Source organism: Castor canadensis, chromosome 19 (assembly GCF_047511655.1).
Source record: "Castor canadensis chromosome 19, mCasCan1.hap1v2, whole genome shotgun sequence".
NCBI lineage: Eukaryota > Metazoa > Chordata > Mammalia > Rodentia > Castoridae > Castor > Castor canadensis.
The window spans coordinates 20,333,280-20,354,048 of record NC_133404.1 but is presented as its reverse complement, the minus strand read 5'-3'; the positions used below and the strand labels follow the sequence as shown (position 1 = coordinate 20,354,048).

The 20,769-nt window shown below is 40.0% G+C and overlaps 1 protein-coding gene across 4 annotated transcripts in view; it reads left to right on the top strand.

Moving 5' to 3' along the window:
* Gabrg3 (gamma-aminobutyric acid type A receptor subunit gamma3) overlaps window positions 1-20,769 on the top strand; it is a 620,605-nt gene that overhangs the window by 294,566 nt on the left and 305,270 nt on the right. For all 4 annotated transcript variants that reach the window (XM_074061795.1, XM_074061797.1, XM_074061796.1 and 1 more), the window contains 2 exons: window positions 14,781-15,001; window positions 17,735-17,817. In XM_074061795.1, coding sequence (XP_073917896.1) covers window positions 14,781-15,001; window positions 17,735-17,817 — 304 coding nt within the window. The remainder of the gene's footprint in view (window positions 1-14,780; window positions 15,002-17,734; window positions 17,818-20,769) is intronic.

Sequence of the window (20,769 nt, the reverse complement as noted above, 5' to 3'; positions counted from 1 at the left end):
GCAACCCAGGCCTTGTTCTTTTACAGTTCATACTATGCTGTGGCCACTGCTGGAGCCACACTGTGTTCTTTTAAATCCCATTTAGGGACAACAATTTCTGGAGGGTTCCCCAAAAAGAACCAAATATCCTTGATTTCATTGCCTTGATTTACAGGATTGCCCACTTCTGAGCCGCTTGAATGTATCAGGGGATTTCTGTCCTGATGTAGTAGAAGCTAATATGGCTTTCCCTGGTTGGAAGTTATCCCAGTCTGGACAATAGAGCACTAGGACAAAGACCTTCCAGAGCAATGCTAGTGATTGGAAGTGAGTGGAATCCAGCTTATGGAGAAAAGAAAAAGTGAAAGTCATTTGCTACTGATCTTTTGCTTCCTGGAACTTTCCAGACCTTGTACATGAAAATTAATGACATAAGACAGTATTTTATCTGAAAAGAAGATATATCAAGAAAATGGTGGACAAATTTTTGTCAAGGAATTAATGAATTATGTTGAGAATGATTTTACGTTAAGAAGGAATGCCCTTTACAGAACCTTGTTGTGGAAGGTATGAAAATGTACATCTCAAAACATTAATACTGAAAAAGTAAAACCAAGTCATTCTGGGCCTCCGCTGATACCTTTGTGAGGGTTGAGGTTGGTCTAGGGGTCTATGAAATCCATTCTGAAAGATCCTGGTCTCCATCCCATGATACTCATGGTGAAAGTTAGGAATTTGCAGCCAGCAAGGACTTAGGGGCTGACTTAGAGGCTGGTCAAGCCTTCTAGGCATTTTCAGTTCCAGCCAGTATTGTGTATTATCTGTCTACATCTATAACCATGTGTTTTTATGGTGTTTGGGGTTGAATCCAGACCCTTTTGTGCATGTTAAGCTCTACCACTGAGCTGAACTCTGGCCCCCTCTAGCTATACCTTTATCTAACTATATCTATTTATCTCTATCTGTATCTATATCTATATATCAATCTCTATCTTTGCTTCATCTTTACTAGCTATATTTTTCCTTCTTCATAGCTATCCAGCTATTGATAGATGTGGACATGTACTTTATACTGAGGAAGAAAATAATTTACATTACTTTTCAAAGTGGACAGTAAAACTTGCTTTGCTAAATTACTAAGCACTAATGGATTAGATATTAACTTGTAGCAACTTTAACTCCCTTCTCTTTCTTGATATTCTCTGTGTGGAAGAGTTTTTAACATAAGTTTCTGACAATGTGAAATAGTAGGAAAAAGAGCCAAACTATCATGGCTGTCTGTAAGAGGAGATACTTATCTCATGCTCTAACTCTACCCATGGGTTGGCATGCTTTTCCATAAATCCATATATATATACATATATATATATAAATTGTGTGTGTACTGTATACATACATGTGTATGTATATACATATATATGTATATATAACAAGCTTTCAAGTAGTTATTTAAATTTTGACTTTTTAAAGAGGAGTAAATAGTTTTTAAGGACAAATGACCTTATTGTCATGAATATAAACTATCTATTTTGTGATATAATTTAAAATAATATATGAATAGTTATTCTTTCCAATTTCCCTAGGGAGACTTTGCCATGAAGAATTTTGAAAACCCCAGATATGTTTGCACCACTCATAAGTTGCCAGGCAGCCTGGCTCCAGGTCTGTGGTTCTGTAATGATACAAGTGGGAGATGAAGCCCAAGGAGGGGCAGGGGTGGCACACTCTGCAGCTCTTACCTCAGGGATAAAAGGTGAAGGTAAAGATAGCAAGCCTTCTGAAGACCGCTAGACCTGAAACATGCTCCCTAGGTTCCTTATGATTGCAGTTGTGACATCCATCTTCCAGAGAAGCAGCTTTGAAAAATACATCCTCCACTTTCAAGTTGTGTTGTGTCCCCAGACTTGGTGGGGTGAGTTTGGGAGACTCAACTCCAGCATCTGGAAGACATTCAATGTGTTTTTAAGATCTAGTGTCCCCAAAGGTGACAGTTGTTGCAGGCATTACTTGCATGATCTCTAATGGAAGAGAAAAATCTGCAAACCTCTTCCTAAATTTTCAGAGATAGGGTTTCTGGTGGGTATCTGCTAATTAAGGGAGAGCAAATGGAAATCATTTCTAAACATCACCTTGGTATGTGCATGGTACTATTGATAGACTCTTTACTGGGGTGTCTGTGCTCTTATTTCAGTGGAGATATGTTCATAATTTTTGCTTGTGACTGAAGTTCCCTTAGACTTATTTTTGCCATAACACCAACTTCTTGTACTTCTTGTACTATGGATTCTAAAACTAAAATGGCATTTTTATTTTTTGAATGTTATCTGTTCCTGAAAATGTAACAAAAGACACTGTTTGGATAGTGGGAGCTTACATTTCCCTTTTCAAGTGGAACTAGTAGGGATGAACTTCCAGTGCCGCCAGAATCCAGTTTTCCCAAATACCAATAAAACCCTTAAACATCTGAAGAACAATCCAGCAAGGATATCTGAGTACTGTATTGGTTATGAATTATATTTTTCTTCCACACTGCAATGAATGTGTGCTATAATGTAAATTAATAGATGGCATTAATTAACTTCTTTATTTGCAGTGTCCAGGATGGAACCCAGAGCCTTATGCATGCTTGGCAAGCACTCTATCACTGAGCTACATCCCCAGGCTCCTGAGAGACAATGTTTTAAAGATAATAAAGATGCTAGCTAAAATAAGACCCAGATAAAGAAACTATCAAAATATCCATATTTGCAGATGATATGATCCTATACCTTAAAGACCCAAAAAACTCTACCCAAAAACTCTTAGACACCATAAACAGGTATAGCAAGGTGGCAGGATACAAAATCAACTTACAAAAATCATTAGCTTTTCTATATACCAACAACAAATAAACTGAGAAGGAATATATGGAAACAATTCCACTTACAATAGCCTCAAAAAAAATCAAATACCTAGGAGTAAACTTGACAAAGATGTGAATGACCTCTACAAGGAGAATTACAAACCCCAGAAGAAAGAGATCAAGGAAGACTACAGAAGCTGGAAAGATCTCCCTTGCTCATGGATCTGTAGAATCAACATAGTAAAAATGGCTATACTACCAAAAGCAATCTACATGTTTAATGCAATTCCCATCAAAATTCCCAATGAATTTCATCACAGAGATTGAAAAATCTACCCTAAAGTTCATTTGGAAACACAAGAGATTGCGAATAGCCAAAGCAATACTCAGCAAAAAGAGCAGTACTGGCGGTATCACAATACCTGACTTCAAAGTATATTACAAAGCAATAGCAATAAAAACAACATGGTACTGGCACAAAAACAGACATGAAGACCAATGAAACAGAGGACCCAGATATGAATCCACACAACTATACCCATCTCATTTTCAATAAAGAAGGCAAAAATATACGATGGAGAAAAACAGCCAAATGTTCACCAAATGTTTCTGGGAAAAGTGGTTATCCATCTGTAAGAAACTGAAACTAGATCCCTGTCTATCACCCTGTACTAGTATCAACTCAAAGTGGATCAAGGACCTTAATGTCAGACCTGAATCTCTGAAGTTAGTACAGGAAGGAGCAGGAAACACTCTGGAACTAGTAGGTATAGGCAAGGACTTCCTCAATACAACCCCAGCAGCCTAGTAACTAAGAGAAAGGATGGACAAATTGGATTACATAAAATTAAAAAGCTTCTGCACAACAAAAGAAATGGTCTCTAAACTAAAAAGACCACCCACAGAGTGGGAGAAAATATTTGCTAGCTATACATCAGACAAAGGACTGAAAACCAGATTATACAGGGAACTTAAGAAACTAAACTCTCCCAAAATCAATGAACTAATTAAGAAATGGGCAACTGAACTAAATAGAACTTTCTCAAAAGAAGAATTCAAATGACCAAAAAACACACGAAAAAATGCTCACCATCTCTAGCCATAAAGGAAATGCAAATCAAAACCACACTAAGATTCCACCTCACCCCTGTTAGGATAGCCATCATCAAAAACATCACTAACAACAGGTGTGGCGAGGATGTGGGGAAAAAGAAACCCTCATACACTGCTGCTGGGAATGCAAGCTGGTGCAACCACTGTGGAAAAAAAGTTGGAGGCTTCTTAAAAATCGAAACATAAATCTGCCATATGATCCAGCAATCCCACTCCTGGGGATACACCCAAAGGAATGCAACACAAGTTACTCCAAAGGCACCTGCACACCCATGTTTATTGCAGTGCTATTCACAATAGCCAAGGTATGGAAACAGCCAAGATGCCCCACTATCGATGAATGGATCAAGAAAATATGGTATTTATACACAATGGAATTTACTCAGACATGAAGAAGAATGAAATCTTAACATTTGCAAGTAAATGGATGGAACTGGAGAACATCATTCTGAGCGAGGTTAGCCAGACTCAGAAGACCAAAAATCGTATGTTCTCCCTCATATGCAGTCTTTAGATCTAGGGCAAATACACTAATGTTGTTGGATTTGGGTCGCATGACAAGGGGAGAGCACACACGGGAGGTATGGAGATAGGTAGAAAACCAAAACATGTAAGTGTTTGATCTCCCCACTCCAGAGGAACTAATACAGAAACCTTAAAGGGACAGAGGTCAACACGAGAAGGAGGTCAGGAACCAGTGTAAAGATCAGTTAGAGATGAATCAATTCGGGTTGTAAAACACTTGTGCATGGAAGCAATGCTAGAATCTCTCTGTATAGCTATCCTTAACTCAACTATCAAAAACACTTTGTCTTCCTTATTGTGCTTGTGTCTTCTCTTCAACAAAATTAGAGGTAAGGGCAGAACAGGCTGTGCCTGGAAGCGAAGGAGGTTGGAGGAAGAGGGAGGGGGCAGGGACAGGGGGGAGAAACGGCCCAATCATTGTATGCACATATGAATAAATGAATAAAGAAAAAAAGTTTCTCTGATGTGCACATCAAGATTCAATGCTGCTGCTTTCCCACTTGGTTACTTGTGAGCCACTATAGTGAATGTTCATGCAATGAAAGTTTGGGTAGCACGAATAGGTGAATTTTTAAATTCACTTATGGAGCTACAGATACCAGATAAGTACAAATGCCATGAAACCCTTTGGATAATTTTGTGTTTTACTTTTGACATATTCAATTCCTTTTCTTTAAGTCTTTTTGCTTCAAAGTGATATAATGATTGTTTGCTCTGGTTACATTAGTCTGCTAGGACTGTGTAAAGAAAGTACAACAAACTGGGGCTCAAACAAGACATTTATTTCCTCACAGTTTTGGAGACTGGAAGTCTGAATCTCTTTCTATGACTTTAGATAACCATCTTACTGTGTGTTTACATGTTCTTCCCTCTTTGTGTGTCTAGTCTAAATTTCCTGTTCTTATAGCACACCAATCATTTTGGATTAGAACCCATCCTAATGGTCTCATGTTTACTTAATTACCTTGTTTAATGCACTGTCCTCAAATACAGTCACATTCTGACAACTGGAAAGTGGGGATCCAGCAATCAATTCAGCCCATAAATGTCTCCTAGAGTTTTCAGCAGCTGCCTCTGCACACTGATCCACAACCAGCTCTTCTCTGACTAGAGCAGAACCCAGGACAAGGGATTTCTCCTGTAGATGAGTAGACACTCACAGAGAGGATAGACCTCAAAAGCATGAGTGAGTCAGAAACAAGGCTCACTGTGGTCTCCTACTAGGCAAATATAAGAACAAGTTGAGCAGGTTTGCTTGCCAAAGTGGGTGTGGAAGCTTGGTGCTGATAAGCTGTGGAGTCCAGCAAGCATGCTGGTCCCAGAGAAGCAAGATCTTCCTGGTCTGTAGGGGGTAGATTTAGCAGTACCCTGGAGGACACTGGTCATAGAGTTTTGTTGCTCTGGGTCACCCTCTATTTTGGAAGCTGAGTAGGTTCAGTTAGGATGGATACTTCAACAAGGCTCAGACTGAGCTCCTGGGTACAAGTCAGGGCCTCTCATCATTTAGAAACACATGATAGACAGCAAATTACTCTGTTTCATTTCATGAGAAGCATTAGCTCTCAGACCAGAATACAGACCTGGAATTTCAGTCAGGATTTAACAGGCAGCTTGGTAATGTAGGCCTATGTTTTTTGCTAATTGGTGCGGCACTCTGGTGCCCATGGAAGGAAAGGATCTTTAATTGATGATGCTTTCTTGATGAAAAGAGAGGGAGAAAGAGTGAGGGAAAGAAACAAGACATTGACATAAGAAGAAAAATAATGAGTAATACCACAAGAAGAGAAATGCTAAATGAAAATATGCAAATGCCACTCAAGATGTGTAAGGTACTATGAAGGCTGGGTGAAGGAGGACATTGCTAAGATGGTGTTAGTAAGAGGGCTTCCAGGGCTGGGGAGAACACTATATGAACAGGCACGAAGGAGGTGTGTACAGGACTATAATGCCAAGGTGTGGACACCATGGTTATAGTGTGTGTTTGATTGTGAAGATATGGGCATAAAGTAAACAGCCTTGAGTATGGTGTAGAGTAAAGGCGTTTTAACCTAATTCTGTAGATTCAAAGCATCCATTACACTTTTTATATATATTTTTGGTGCTGGGAATGGAACTTGGGACCTTGTGCATATGAGGCAAGTGCTCTACCACTGCTTTAAAGAATTTAATCTGAGATCAGTCAATAACTGGCTGAATACCAGAGGAAGGATAGGTATTCCAGAGAGAAAATGTTGAAAAGGCAAATGAGTCAGGGGATGCTGAGTTGAGGTAAGAATAGAGCCTGCTTCCTTCTGATCACCCTTTTCCCATCCATCTCATGCCCACATGAGCAGCTTGCTCTTGGACACATTCACTCCCCATCTTTCACCTTGACTATTTCACACTACAGAGGTTGACCTTGCAAGGATCTGGGCAAATAAAGGAAAGGGGAGAGAACCTGTCCCCTGAGCCACCAGCATGGTTCCTATTAGTGGCTGTGTTGCATCTATGTCCTCAGTGTGTCTGAATAGGGTGACCTTGGGTCCACCAGCAAGTATTGGCTCAGACCCTGTATCACCATGCAGTCCCCAGCCAGCAGCACTTTACTTTAGAGCTTGTAAAACTGAAACCTTACACCCTTCACTTGCAGATGACCTTTCCCAGGACTTGGGTAAGGTTGTGTATAGTGGTGGGTGCACCAAGTCTTATGTGTGCTTTTGTGTGTGAAATTAACACAAGCAAGGTATTTTAAACACAGCCATTGCCTTTTTCTCCTGACTTCCTCTGCCACCTGTTCTGCTTATTGAGTGTAGATAAGTGCACCCAGATAAGTGGAGTGGTGGAAGCCATCAGGGTGCAGTTAGTGGTATGAGGTGCACAATGACTTCAGTAGATGGTGAAGTTCCTCTGATGTGCTTGTCTCACAAGGGCCTGGTGGAGAAGCCTAGAGACCACCCCTTATTTGGGACTCCAAGCCTCATATAAAAGAAAACTAAGCTTTGTCCAATTTAGCAGAATCCTAAAGATACACCTGATATTTCTAATAAGAACTTATGAATTGAAGTAAACTTGGTTAAAAAAAAACTACTTACAATAAAAAGCTATACTAAATAGACATATTCTTAGTTTCTCTCTAAAAATAAACAAAAACAGTGCCATAAAATCATTGTCACAAAAAGATGCAGCCAGAAGACGTGGGGTACATGATTAGGGTGACAGTGAACCAATTGCTGAATTAATAATACCATATCGGGGACCTGGACACCTCTGGACACCTGGTTACAAGATCCAGGTTCTTGGCAAATTAAGCAAAAAACTGAACAAAATGCACAGAAGCAGCAAGTAAAGTGTAAATTTATTACAAGTGGAAATATACTCCTACAAAACAGGATTGGACCTGAGCAAACAAAGTTTAAAGGCCCAATTCTCCTGTTTGTGTTGTAATTTAAAGCCGAAGGTGGGGCTGAAAGGGCTGGGAAGGGCATCGCTCTCAGGATTGACAGCTTTGACACATAGATGTTATATAACTTATTTTTGACTATACATGTCCCTAACAATAATGCATTCTGTTATAATTAATGCCTGAGATGCAGGCCATATGTATGAAGCTTTAAGTAGAGGGTAATGTCTCAAAAAGTCACCTGAGGGCAGGTTCCCCAGCCCTCAGAGCATGCACTAGCTTTGGAGTTTTTTCCTTCTGTACAAACATCCTCCTTTATCAGATATACCAGTTACTGACTTGATCACAAAAAGAGAGATTCAATCTCCCTTTTTGAATTCAATCATCTGGCATTCTCAACCAGATGATTTGGGAAGGGGCATGAATAGGCAGGACTGGGTGTGTCCTAAGGCAGAACTAGGACTAATACCTATTGTCCCCTTCTTGGTCCACCTACACGTTCCTATCCTCCAGCCTCATTAATAATTATGACCTGCTTTTTCCTGGAAGTTTTTATTTTTGTGGTACTTTCAGTCTTGAAATATTTGCAATGTGTTTTTCTCATGTGAAATAAATATTTATTTATAATAATTAACATTAATAATTTATATTAATTATATATAATATTTTATGTTCTTTCCCTAAAAAGAGCCCCAGGTTGCATTAGCTTCAGATGACAAATCCTGGAACTGCTCAGGAGAGCAATCTGGCCCTCTGCTGCAATAGGCGTTCTCTTGGTTTTCTGCCACTTTACCATCCTGTAACCAACCCTTCACAACCCACCCTAGCTGAAGCAGTCTCGGTCCTCTTCACTCTGATAAGTCTCCTCTACTCTGGCAGATTCTTCTCTGTCCTGATAGGGTCCTCTCCACTCTGATATGGTCCTATCCATTCTGACACAGGCCCATCTACTCTGATACAAGCCTCTCCATTCTGATAGGGTCTCCCCATTCTGTTGTGGTCCTATCTACACTGAAATAGGCCTATTCACTCTGGCATAGGCCTCTTTGTTCTGATAGTATCTCTCTACTCTGATGTGGTCCTATCTACTCTGATACAGGTCTCTCCACTCTGACTGGGTCTCTCTATTCTGATAGGTCCCCTCCACTCTGCTATGGATCTCTCTGAGTGACCCACCTTCTGCCTCACAGCCTGAGGACCGGTGGAGGTTGGAAGGAGGCCAGCCTGCACAGAACTTCATACAGAAGGCCAGAGTGACTTTGAGGCCTGCCTCCCTTGTACCAGTGGTGCAGAGCAGGCCACATGCCACTTCACCACTCTTCTACCTGCACCCTGAGGTCTTTCCATAAACCTAGCACAATGTCTAGCACCCACAAGGGCCCAGATGGTACAGTGGGTGAAGAAATCTTAGTAATGGAGGAGGCTGGGGAGAAGGTTCTGCCAAGGATGCCTAAGCTCAGAAAAACCCAGGAAGAGGGTTTTGTGGCCCTAGTGTGGGCTCTAGAGAAGACTGCAGGCTAACTCCAAATCCCCGTCCTCCAGGACACATTGAGGAGATATGTATATAAATATATATTTAGTTATACTTCCATCACTGATAAGGAAGAAATAAATAAGGCTTTATTCTAATCATTACATACCACACGTTTTTACATAAGAGATTTGAACAAGTTTTAATTGGCATAGGTCTGTGACAATTATTTTGTAAAGAAACCTGAGAGCAGCTTCTTTCTTTTTTGAGGCACTCTGAGCTCATCCAGGTTAGGCTTGTGCTGTAGCATGGAGCACACCCCCACAGAGGCTTTGTTTACTTACTTGTTGATCTAACAGATGCCAGACAATGTGCCAGTGGGCAGGGGTCCATTGCTGGCAAGAGGCTCTGCCCACCAGAAACTTGTGTCTCCAACAGCCATGGATTTCAAGCACTCTGTCCTTTATTAATCTATCTCTTTTTTTTTTCCAACTTGTCTCTCATTGGCAAAGGGAGGGAGAAAAGTATTTTGGAATTTTTAAAAATTACAGATGGATATTATTAAGAAGTACAATTTTTCTTCTGTTTTGTCAAAATGCTCCACACGGCACAGTAATTCATGGCTTATTTGGGAATCATTAAGCCATCCAATTACTAAAACAAATGATAAGCATAGGCCCTTTACCAACACAACAGCTTAAATGGAGGAGGATTCTGTAAAATTTTCACCTGTTACATTTGTTAGTATTTCAGATACATTAATTTGATTAGCATTATAAATTATATAAAATGTTTATCTTTAGACAGACATTGTAAGAATTTTTTTTTCTTCCTCTACAGAAAGGAAGGATGATTAATGCCATTACAAAGGAAGTTTATGAGAGAAAGAAAATATTTCTTTGTGAGTGGGAAGTGTTTCTCCAACATTTAGTCAAATGTAGACATAATAAAACATCCACATCATACAGTCTTACACCCTCTGAAGTTGTAGTCTGTGGCAGGATTTCAGAATGAAGAGCAGGCTAGCTTACCCTGCCCCCAGGACATCACCAGGAGCTTCCGACTGCTGTGAGAAAATTGTCAGGGGTGGAAGCAACGTCTGTCTCTGAGAGCCTTAGCTTCATAGATAATTTCTAAACACTACATGTGAAATTCAAACATACTGCTTCTTTCCAATGGTGGAAAACAGGACATATGAAGTCATTCTATCATGTCCTTCTTGCAAAACTAAGACAGAAATAAGTGAAATGAAAAATTAGTTTGAACAGTGAAACGCTAGCTCTATGCAATAATGTGGAAACACACATGTTAGAGTTGAAAGGGTGCTCACATTTAATCTGATTTAGGGCTTCTATTCTGCCAATGAGGAATCTGGGGCTAAAGAAGATAAGTGACATCACAGTTTGTGAACATAGGAAAGTGGAGTCTGCACTGGAATTCATCTTTTACATGTAATAAGTCAAACACAGATTTCAGCTGCTGGAGCCCCTCTCAATCACACCTAGAAGCAGATTTTGACTATAGAGGGGAGAATAATTGGTACTTAGTTGTTGTGTGGAGTGCATGGTTACTTGTTGTCTTTAACCTCAGTTTGTCATCTGCAAGGAAGGGTCACTGTTGTCTCTGTCTCAATAATGCAGGTCCCTGTTATAAAATGCACTTGTACCTCCTAGGAGGATCTTCAAGTAATACATCCTACCTTGCAATACAAATTCATATCTGCATTTTTTAAAAAACTGTCTTAAGAAGAAATGGTACAAACGTGGCATTAATATATAGTATTGAGATTAAATTCAGAGAAAACAAGACTTGAACAATTTTAGATTTCTTACATACTGCATCATTCAGGGTCTTTACAGAGAGTATTGATTGTTTTGATTTCATTGATCCTCTTGGTGGGCTCTATCCATGCTTGGAAGAACATTGTCATCCTTCTTCCTGTTCCTTAACCCAACAAACCAGCATTAAAGGGGAAGGAGTTAGGTGTTATAACTATTAGGGAGTTGCTTTAAAGTGCATTGAGAGGATATGCATAGGTTATATGCATATACTATGCCCTTATATACAAGAGACTTGAACATCTGAAGATATTGTCATCAATGGGAGTCCTAAAATCATTTTCCTACAGATACTGAGGGATGGCTACATGTACATACATGTCCTGATGGAGACGTTAAGTCTGGCATGGCTTTTCTTGGTCCTTTTATCTACAACTGGAAAGAACAGGTAGATAAGTTCTCTACCTCCACATGTACAGTATGTACACTAGGACAGAAAAGATCTAGAACACTACAATCAATCCCTTCTGGTCTGCAGCAATTACAAGACCCCATTGAGCAGCTCCTGGCTGGGCTCTGTCCCCAGGTGAAGGGGTAGGGTATCTTCTTCGATTACTGATAGTTCTGCACCGAGGAAGAGGTCCCTGAGGACTGTTTATTCCATGACTCTTGACTCTACTGTCTGGGAGTTTAGTTTTTCCATTAACTGTTTTGGTCATTGTGAAGTGGGCATTAGAGGCTCAGCTTCCTTGGGAATTCAAAGCAGTTTTTCCAGGCTGCTGTTCATCCATGAAAGATGTAAGTGCAAAGGTACAGTTAACTTTCAAATAGTCACTTTTCTTCTTGCCCTTCAGCTCCTTTGACAGAATTCTAAGTCATAGCCAGCTTCTTACTTGTTAAGTCAGTTCTCAGCCACCTCTAGATGACTTATGTCTAATACAATGGAAATGATTTACACACAGTTGTCATACTCTTGTTATTTAGCAAATAATGACAATAAAAAGCCTGCACATGTTCAGTACAGGCATGGTTTTTTTTTTTGTAAATGTTTTCTATCCTCAATTGGTCGAATTTTCAGACATGGAACACACAGTGAAGGAGGGCCAGCTGCACAGGTAACTTGGCCCTGTCAGTCTTCAGTGGAGAAGCCACACCTGAGTCTCTTCTCCTTGAGCCCTAGCTGCATAATGAAGGATTTTGCAGGGCAACAACTTCAGAGGTTTAGCAATAGGTTTGATTATCTCTGCAAAGCTGATTCATTAGGCAGTTCTGGATGACTCCTTCCTGATGGGATAAGAAGCCTTTGCCTGGACTCTGAGTTGGTTTTCTCTGTCTCTTCTCTTTAAACTGCCTGGTTCTGTTCTGAGATCATTTCTTTTCTGTGATAACTTACCAAACACAGCCATTAACAGTCAACACATGCTAATTAACACCCTTTCCAACCTCTTCTCAAAGAGCTGCATGCTGTTATACACGTTCTGCCTTATTAGAGGGGTCAGTTTTGGCAAGCATTTTACCCACACATGGCACCCAGCTCCCAGCCTGCAGTACCACTTTCTTGACCCCGATGTGGAGGTGCCAGTTTTAGTTTTGTTTTTGCATTCTTTCAATTCCATTTTTGCATCAGTCAAGTATATGCTAGGTTTAAAAGGGGGAATAACACACACACACACACACACACACACACACACACACACACACACACTTGCATACACTTCCTTCCAGACGCTCCATCTCTGTCAGGTCTGGGTTTGGCATAAGCCACTGAGAGAGATGTGTTGTGTTAGAAGGCATTTAAGAGGCAAAAGCCATTAATCCACAGAGGAATGCTTGGCAGACATAGGACGACAGAAGGACCTTCTGTCTCTAACTCCTGCTATGATTGTGGGTTCCCATTGAGTCAAGGCTTCTGCAGAAGCTCCCTTGATGACCTGCCCCCAGCTGCTGCCTCCCTGTCATTTCCTCCCCCAACTGCTCAAAGGCTTGTTCAAGGTTCAGCATCCCTGCACCATAATTCCCCTCACTGAATACTTCTACACTACCTTATTCTTTTTCTGTTGTTGTAACAAAATTTCTGACACTGGGTAATTTATAAATAGAAGTAGATTTGGCTCATGGCTCTTTGGCTGGGAAGTCCAAGGAAAGACTGCCATCTGGCAAGTCCTTCTTCCTGCATCATAACATGATAGAGGGCATTGCATGCAAGACAGAGCAGGAGTGCTAGCTCAGGTCTCTCCCTCTTCTTATAAAGCTAACAATGCCATCATGGGGGCCCCACCCTAACGACCTCCCAAGTGCCCCACCATAATATGAATTTGGAGATTTCCAGCACATGGACATTTGATGGAAACACACACAAATCTTAGCAGATGCCTTTTGTTTTCTCTGGCTAGAGTCTTAATTGATGTTTCAGCCTTATTTTTTCTGTATGGAATATGTGACCATCAGACAACACCATGTTTTACCTTAACAATTTGTGTAAAGCCTGTTTTCCCTGATTAGAATATAGCTCTCTGAAGGCAGAGAGTAGTCTTACTGACATAGTTTTGGGTCTCTGGTGGTTTGTATGGTTAGTGGAACTAAGCAGTATGAGCGAATAGATGGATTAATAGGGGCCAATTGAATTATAGATCAGTTTGTTGAATTACCTAACTTAGAAAGTTTCTTTAACTGGAAACTCAACAGGAAGGGTAACTATGGGATTCATTAAGAGTTACTTAATTCATACTCTATAAAAGCAGTAAAACCATAATGTCTAATACAGAATGGAAACTATGAAAAGTATCAAGTGATGGGCCCCACATACTTCTTACTCCGAACTGACAGTAGTTCTTTAAACTGTGATTAGGGGAATGGCATCTGAGATGGGCCAGTCTGAGATGTTTTTTAGGTCCTAATCCTGGTATCAGTCCTGTTCATCTAATGGCCATGGCAGAGTCTTATTGGGCCTGTGAACCCTGGAATGGCCTCCAAGGCTGCAACTTTGCCTTTGTCACCTGTCTCCCTTCAACCTTCTCTAGGAATCAGCATGTTGCTTGGGTTTTTGTTCTCTCTACAGTTTTCCTGTTTGTTTTGGGTTGTGTTGTTTGAGAAGAATCTTGAATTATAATAATATTAATAATGTGTTATTATTACATGAGCTAATGTTTATGGATCATTTGCTCTAGGTTAGACACTAGGGGTTTTACATTTAATCATTTCCTTTTATCTTTATAACACATTTAGGAGGAGGACACTATTTTCCTCATTTTACAGTATACAGGCTCCGATACTCTACACTAAATGTCAAAGTTTGGACTTGTGAACATAGGGTCAGAATCTACACTTAGAAATATATTCTACTGTCTCTTTCAACCCCTCATCATATTTTATATATATTTATAGCAATTTAGGAAGCAATATATGTTATTTCACATATCCTATCTTACTGGTAATATTGGTTATCATTTGTTGAGCACAGCCATGTTGAGCCATTTACTATACTGAGCACTCACAAAGGCAGTATTGAGGTAGTGAGAACTGAAACATGGTGATAAAACAAACTTTTGACAAAGAAAACAAATATCTACAAATAGCAATGTCTATGGATACCTAGAAAGGAAGGTTTTCTTTAATGAAGAAGACAATAAGATTCCACAGAAAATTCACCAATAGAATTCCATTGTCTTTTTTTTGTTTTTTGCTCTGTTTCAGGAATACCAAATTGATATATTTTTTGCTCAGACCTGGACAGACAGTCGCCTTCGATTCAACAGCACAATGAAAATTCTTACTTTGAACAGCAACATGGTGGGCTTGATATGGATCCCAGACACAATCTTCCGCAACTCTAAAACAGCAGAGGCTCACTGGATCACCACACCAAATCAGCTCCTCAGAATTTGGAATGACGGGAAAATCCTTTACACTTTAAGGTAAGATGCTATGTGTAAATTTTTTAATTGGTACATAGTATTTGTACATATTTAGGGGGTAGAGTATGATAATTTGATACATGATTATAATGTGCATTGATTAAATCAGGATAATTAGCATCTCCCCCCCCAGTATCTCATTTCTATGTGTTTGGACACGTAATAGTTATTTTTGGACTAAGAGATAATTTGAAATGGATCATAAATAGTAAATCAAGTCACCCTATTTTACTATGGAACACTAGGTATAATTTCTGCTGTTGAACTATGTGGATCTTTAATTATTTGTGGTCTAATTTTGGATCCTTAATTTAAATTATTATTGAGATAAGCCCTATTTTCATCTCTAGGTTCTATTGTTTGTTATGTTAAACATGAAAAAGTTTGTCCTAAGGCCATGTGTATAAAAATAAAGAAACACAAATGATTTTCAAGGAATACAAACTCTTCCTTCATCAGAACCCATTTTCTGATAGAAGTTAACTATGGAAATTACCTTTTTTAAAATCTTTAACCCCATTACCCACTCATCCAGGAAAATACAGATGTCTGAGTCCAAATTAACAAATGTGGCCAGATTTGAGACCACCAGGACAAAGGGCAATGGGGTTTCCCCAATGCATCCCTAAGTGAAATGGCAGAGACCCTGCAAGGAGTCCTCCTGGAAGCAGGATGGTCCACACTGCAACCCTGAGAGGTGAGAGAAACTGTGCTGCAGAGAACTGACTTGACTTGCCAAGGTCACTGCAGGGAATAGTGACTGGAGTTTCTCTTAAAGTCTCCACCTTACCAGTGTGGTCTGAGCCCAGCTGAATGCATTACAGCAGTACCTTGCACCTTAGCCAGCCTTTGTGTTTGCCCAGCTCTGGGACCAGCAGGACAGTGCCCTCCAGCTCCCTCTGAGGGGTGCAGAACTCCTCAGGGCACTGCTCTCCATCTTCCTGGTCTCTCAGAAACTCTTGACACTCAGATTTGATTCACCAGGCTCTCTGTCCCTGCCTTTGGAGGCCCACAGCTTCTTCCTGTGTTTCCTGCCATTGCCCCTGTGGGTGTGTCTCCTCATTCTGCTCTTTCCTTCATAGGACCTGGCTACCACGACCTTACACACTCCTGCTAGCATGGCTTGTCTGTTCCCATGATGTTAAAGCTGTTTCTGTGCTGTATTCCCCTGTACCTGTTTATTTTTGGAATCTAAGGTTGTTCTGCTTGCCGTGCTACTGAAAATCTAGGAAGCAGAAATCAGTGGAAGGAAAGAGATTTATTCAAGCTGCCCTGAGGAAAATAAAGGAGACTTTTCTGTCTCAAATTTCTGTTTTTGAGGGATAAACGAGTGGGCAGGAGGGGTAAAGGAGCTTGGGGGAACATAGTGGGCTTACACTGAGACCATGGGCGGGAAATCCCCATTCTGAGTGGGGTCATTCTCTCCAGAGCTCCTTCTGCAATTTGTGAAAAATGGATTCAGACCCGAGACTTCAACCTCCTGGGCCAGCATCTGCATTTTCTTTCCAGACTAACAATTAACTTTTCTGCAAGTCAATTTATGTGAACTAAGGAGAAAAGGAGGTGTTAGAAAGCCTCTCTTTAGAACTTAGAATGCCATGTAAAAGGGATGGGTCCTTGAAAGTTGAGAAAAGGATTAGGGAAAAAGGCTGAAGTAGCCCTTTACCCTGCTTTGTTACAGCTTGGGGATCCAGGTTCTTAGAGGCAGCTACCTACCTCCTCCCAGGCTAAAGGGCATTTCAAATTTAGTATGGCTTAGGGAATATGATTTCTCTTCTTCCTTTGACCATGTCTCCATATCTTAGTTTAGTGGCCTTACCACAAGCTCCCTCAAGAACCCTTTCCTTATAGCCCCTAGCACTCTCCTCCTTCACCCCACATCCAGTATTATAAGCTTTTAATCACAAGTGATTTGTGGCCCTGAAGAAAAATCTGTGATTTCTAATGGTAAAGTGTCCATAGCATAAGCAGGAGATAAGAGAATATGAAAATATCAAGGAAATGATCATTTTGCAGACAGGGAACAACAGTAAGAAGAATGAGGCCACAACAGGAATGTTTGCTGATGAAATACATTGAGAGTTTGTAACAAGTCTCATTCTTACTGTTTTAGGATTGATGAAGCAGTAAGAATGTGACTTTAAAGTGAGTTGATCCTGAACAAACTAGAATAGAGATATGGCCTATTATCTTTTTATAGGCTTTATAGGAGCATTGACATACAGGCATCTGCTCTGTAAGTATGCAAAATGCCCACTTAGTAGAACCATGACCTGCCACATGAAATAGCAGAAAATTGTCCAAGTAGGACATCCCCCCCCTGCAAATGGATCATTTTGGCATAAAAATACCTATTTAGGCTAACATACCAGTTTCAAATACAGGAAGGATTTCATTCAAACAGATTGAACACAAGGACTTCTAAAACAACAGGTTTTTCTTTCTTTCTCCTCTCTGAGTTGGCTTGTATTTTTAGACACAGTTGGGATTGTATTAACTGGAATTCTTTCTAGTACTGATAGTTAAAAGCAAAACAAAAGAATACAAAAGCAATCAAAGACCTTTGCTGAGTGAACAGTGCAGTTGCCAAGCCTGAGTTGCCTGTGCTGGGCACTGTATCATGTGACTGCCCTCGGTCTCCTGCATGCGGTACCTTACCTGCCCCACCCAGCCTTACCTAGGGTTCTGGCTGTATTGTTGCAACCCCAAGAGTGGTGTGTGGCTCTTCCACAGGCTGACCATCAATGCCGAATGCCAGCTGCAGCTGCACAACTTCCCCATGGACGAGCACTCCTGCCCACTGATCTTCTCCAGCTGTGAGTACACCTAGCCTTGGCATGGTTTCTAGCAAGCAGCTGTGCAGTTGGTACAGTGTCACTGCACAACCAGAGAGAGTTGATAATGGTTTCGATATTGGCCACATGGGTGTTTTTACTCTAGATATTATTGGATGGGATATATGTCACAAAATAGGTGACTTTGATAAAGCAGTGAGCAGCTTCACTATCCATGGTAGTACTGAAAAATTCAGAAATTGATGACCATTCACTTACCAAAGACCCTTATACTAATAAGCTATGTATATTCTTTGTAAGTATATGAAATTCTTTTGCAGTATATTGAAATGTAATATTTTAAGGCAAGATGATTTTTCTTCTAAATGGGAAGATAAAAATTCCTCTTTAAATATTTTTATATTCATCTCATTGAACTATGGTAAGATATACTTTTTCATAGCCTTTTTTTTTTATATGACTGGGGTTTGAACTCAGTGCTTAACACTTACAAAGCAGGCGCTCTACCACTTGAGCCACACCTTCAGTCCTTTTTCACAGCATTTTACCTTCTCATATTTTATCTTTTACTTGTGATTGATATAGCCAACAAGCAATCATTTCTAAATTGTTAAAGCCAATATTTAACACTAGGTACAAGTGTACATATAAAGGGAAATACCAAATTTATTTGCTTACTTCTGAAGCTTTTAAGTAAAGGTCAATATGGTAATATGTGTTGAATTTATTATGTTTTTTGTAAATATATTAATCACAGGTACTTATGTATGACTCATGAGAATTTGATTAACTTTATTGGTTTCCTTGAAAACCTGATGAAATCCCAGGCAGACGTTTTTGTGTGAAATAAGGGGTGAACACACTTTGCAGTTTATTTGAATTTCAGAAAAAGACAAGATAGAAAGCAAAATTGCACTCGTCTCCTAGACTGGGTGGAAATTCATATGTAAAGAATAGTGTAATAAGTTCACTCTAAACTTTTTTTGTTTGTTAACAGTACAAATTGTCAATGCCTGGCAAGCAGATGAGAATGAGCATGGCGACTAGGAAACCTGAGTTCAGATCCATTTGGGCCAATGGTTTCTATTTATTTAGTTAGTTCAAAAATTATAGAACCATCCAAATTATCAAGTTTCTGAGTGATTTGTTCACTTCATAGTTTATTATCAAGTCAAGCTTGTTCTGTTGATACTTCCAATAGATATTATGTTAACTCATCTATTGAGTTTTTAATTTCAGTGGTAATTTTACTCAATATTAGACATTCTGTTTGTTCCTTTTCTTAGTCTTCTATTTAATTTTGCCAGCCTTTGATTTCTTCACCAAATTTTATGGATATTCAGAAGTATCCACATCTTTGTGGAACATATTTACACAATTCTTTATTCAGTTCTTTGTTAATTTGCGTTCCTCTCTCTTGGAACATTTTTTTTTGGCGGGGAGGTGGACTGGATTGTGAACTCAAGACCCCATGCTTGCTAGGCAAGTGCTCCTTCACTTGAGCCACAATTCCAACCTGTTTTGGTTTTGGTGGGACTGAGGTTTAAACTCAGGACTTCATAAAGAAGGTGCTTTGCAGCTTGAGCTATGCCTCTATCCCTCCTCCAACCTTAATATTCAGATAGGGTTTTGTGGTTTTGTCTGGGGCTAGTCTTGGAGAGCAGTACTCCTATCTATGCCTCCCAAGCCCAACTATGGTTACAGGAGCAACTCTGCCATACCTGACTTATTGAGATCTTGCTAATTTTTTTCCTAGCCTCACCTCAAACCTCTACCTTTTTAATCTCTACCTCCTAAATAGCTGGGATTTCAAGCACGCACCACTGCACCCAGCCTTCTGGGACTTTTTCTGCGTATTTATTTGCAGTTTTATTTAAGGGAGCTTCTTCTAAAGATGGCTTGCTCTGCCTCTGCCTGATGTCTCTTTCACTTTATTTTTTTATTCTAACATATTAGGCTAAATAATACTGTAGTCACCTCTACTACCAAGCACACATTGACTAGAATTTTAAATTCATGCTACTAATTCACTATTTTGTGGTGTGAAATTTATGCTGGTGATTTCTTTTTTTAATCCCTATTATTGAAGTATAATTTTCACACATTAAAACACACCTATTCCCAGTAAAGTTCAATGTGTCCTCAGAACTGAATATACCTGCATAAAGGTACAAGCTATATAACACCCTGGCCATGGCAATCATTGATGGGGTTTCCATGGCTACAGATTAGCGGTGCCTCTTCCAGAATTTCACATTTTACGACTGACTTCTTTCACTCAGTAGGATGAGATTCACACATGTTGGTACATGTATCAATAGTTCCTTTTTCTATCACTTTAAGGTTCAAGTCTGGGCACCTGGATCATATACATGGTGTGAGTTCTAGCTACATACATGCCTTTGTGACTTCAGGTTTGAGGTTATAAATCATTAGGAGAGAAAACCTTTTTGCTTTTACATTCTTTCCACTGGATAATAGAGATCCTTCTGGGAAGCGTTTCTCCAGAGTCCTCTAGCTATTTTCTTGCTTCTATAGTCCTACTTTTAATGGGATCTCTGGCCACCCTGCTGGGACCTAGCCCTGATTCTGGTCTTGTTTCTCAATTGTGTGGGGCCCTTTGAACCCAGGATCCAGCCCAGGAAACTGACAGGGCCCCTGTGTGCTCTAATGCAGGCATTCTCCTCGGAATACTTATTTTTCTCTCTGGTGGTTTTCCTCACTCGCTCTTGCTTTCAAATGTGTTTAAATATTTTACAAAGGCTTTTAAGCATTCTGTTCCAGGAGGAGATTTTCTGCGCATAAGGTTTGAATACTGCCAGAAAGGAGAGTATGGGTTGTTTTGTGGAAATGAAGCAACATTCTTAAAGAGAATTCATACATACAACATTCAGGGAAACGCTAACCTAAAACCTTCACTGCCAATAACGTCCATCTGTAACTATTTGAGAATCGTCATAAAGTACTAGGAAA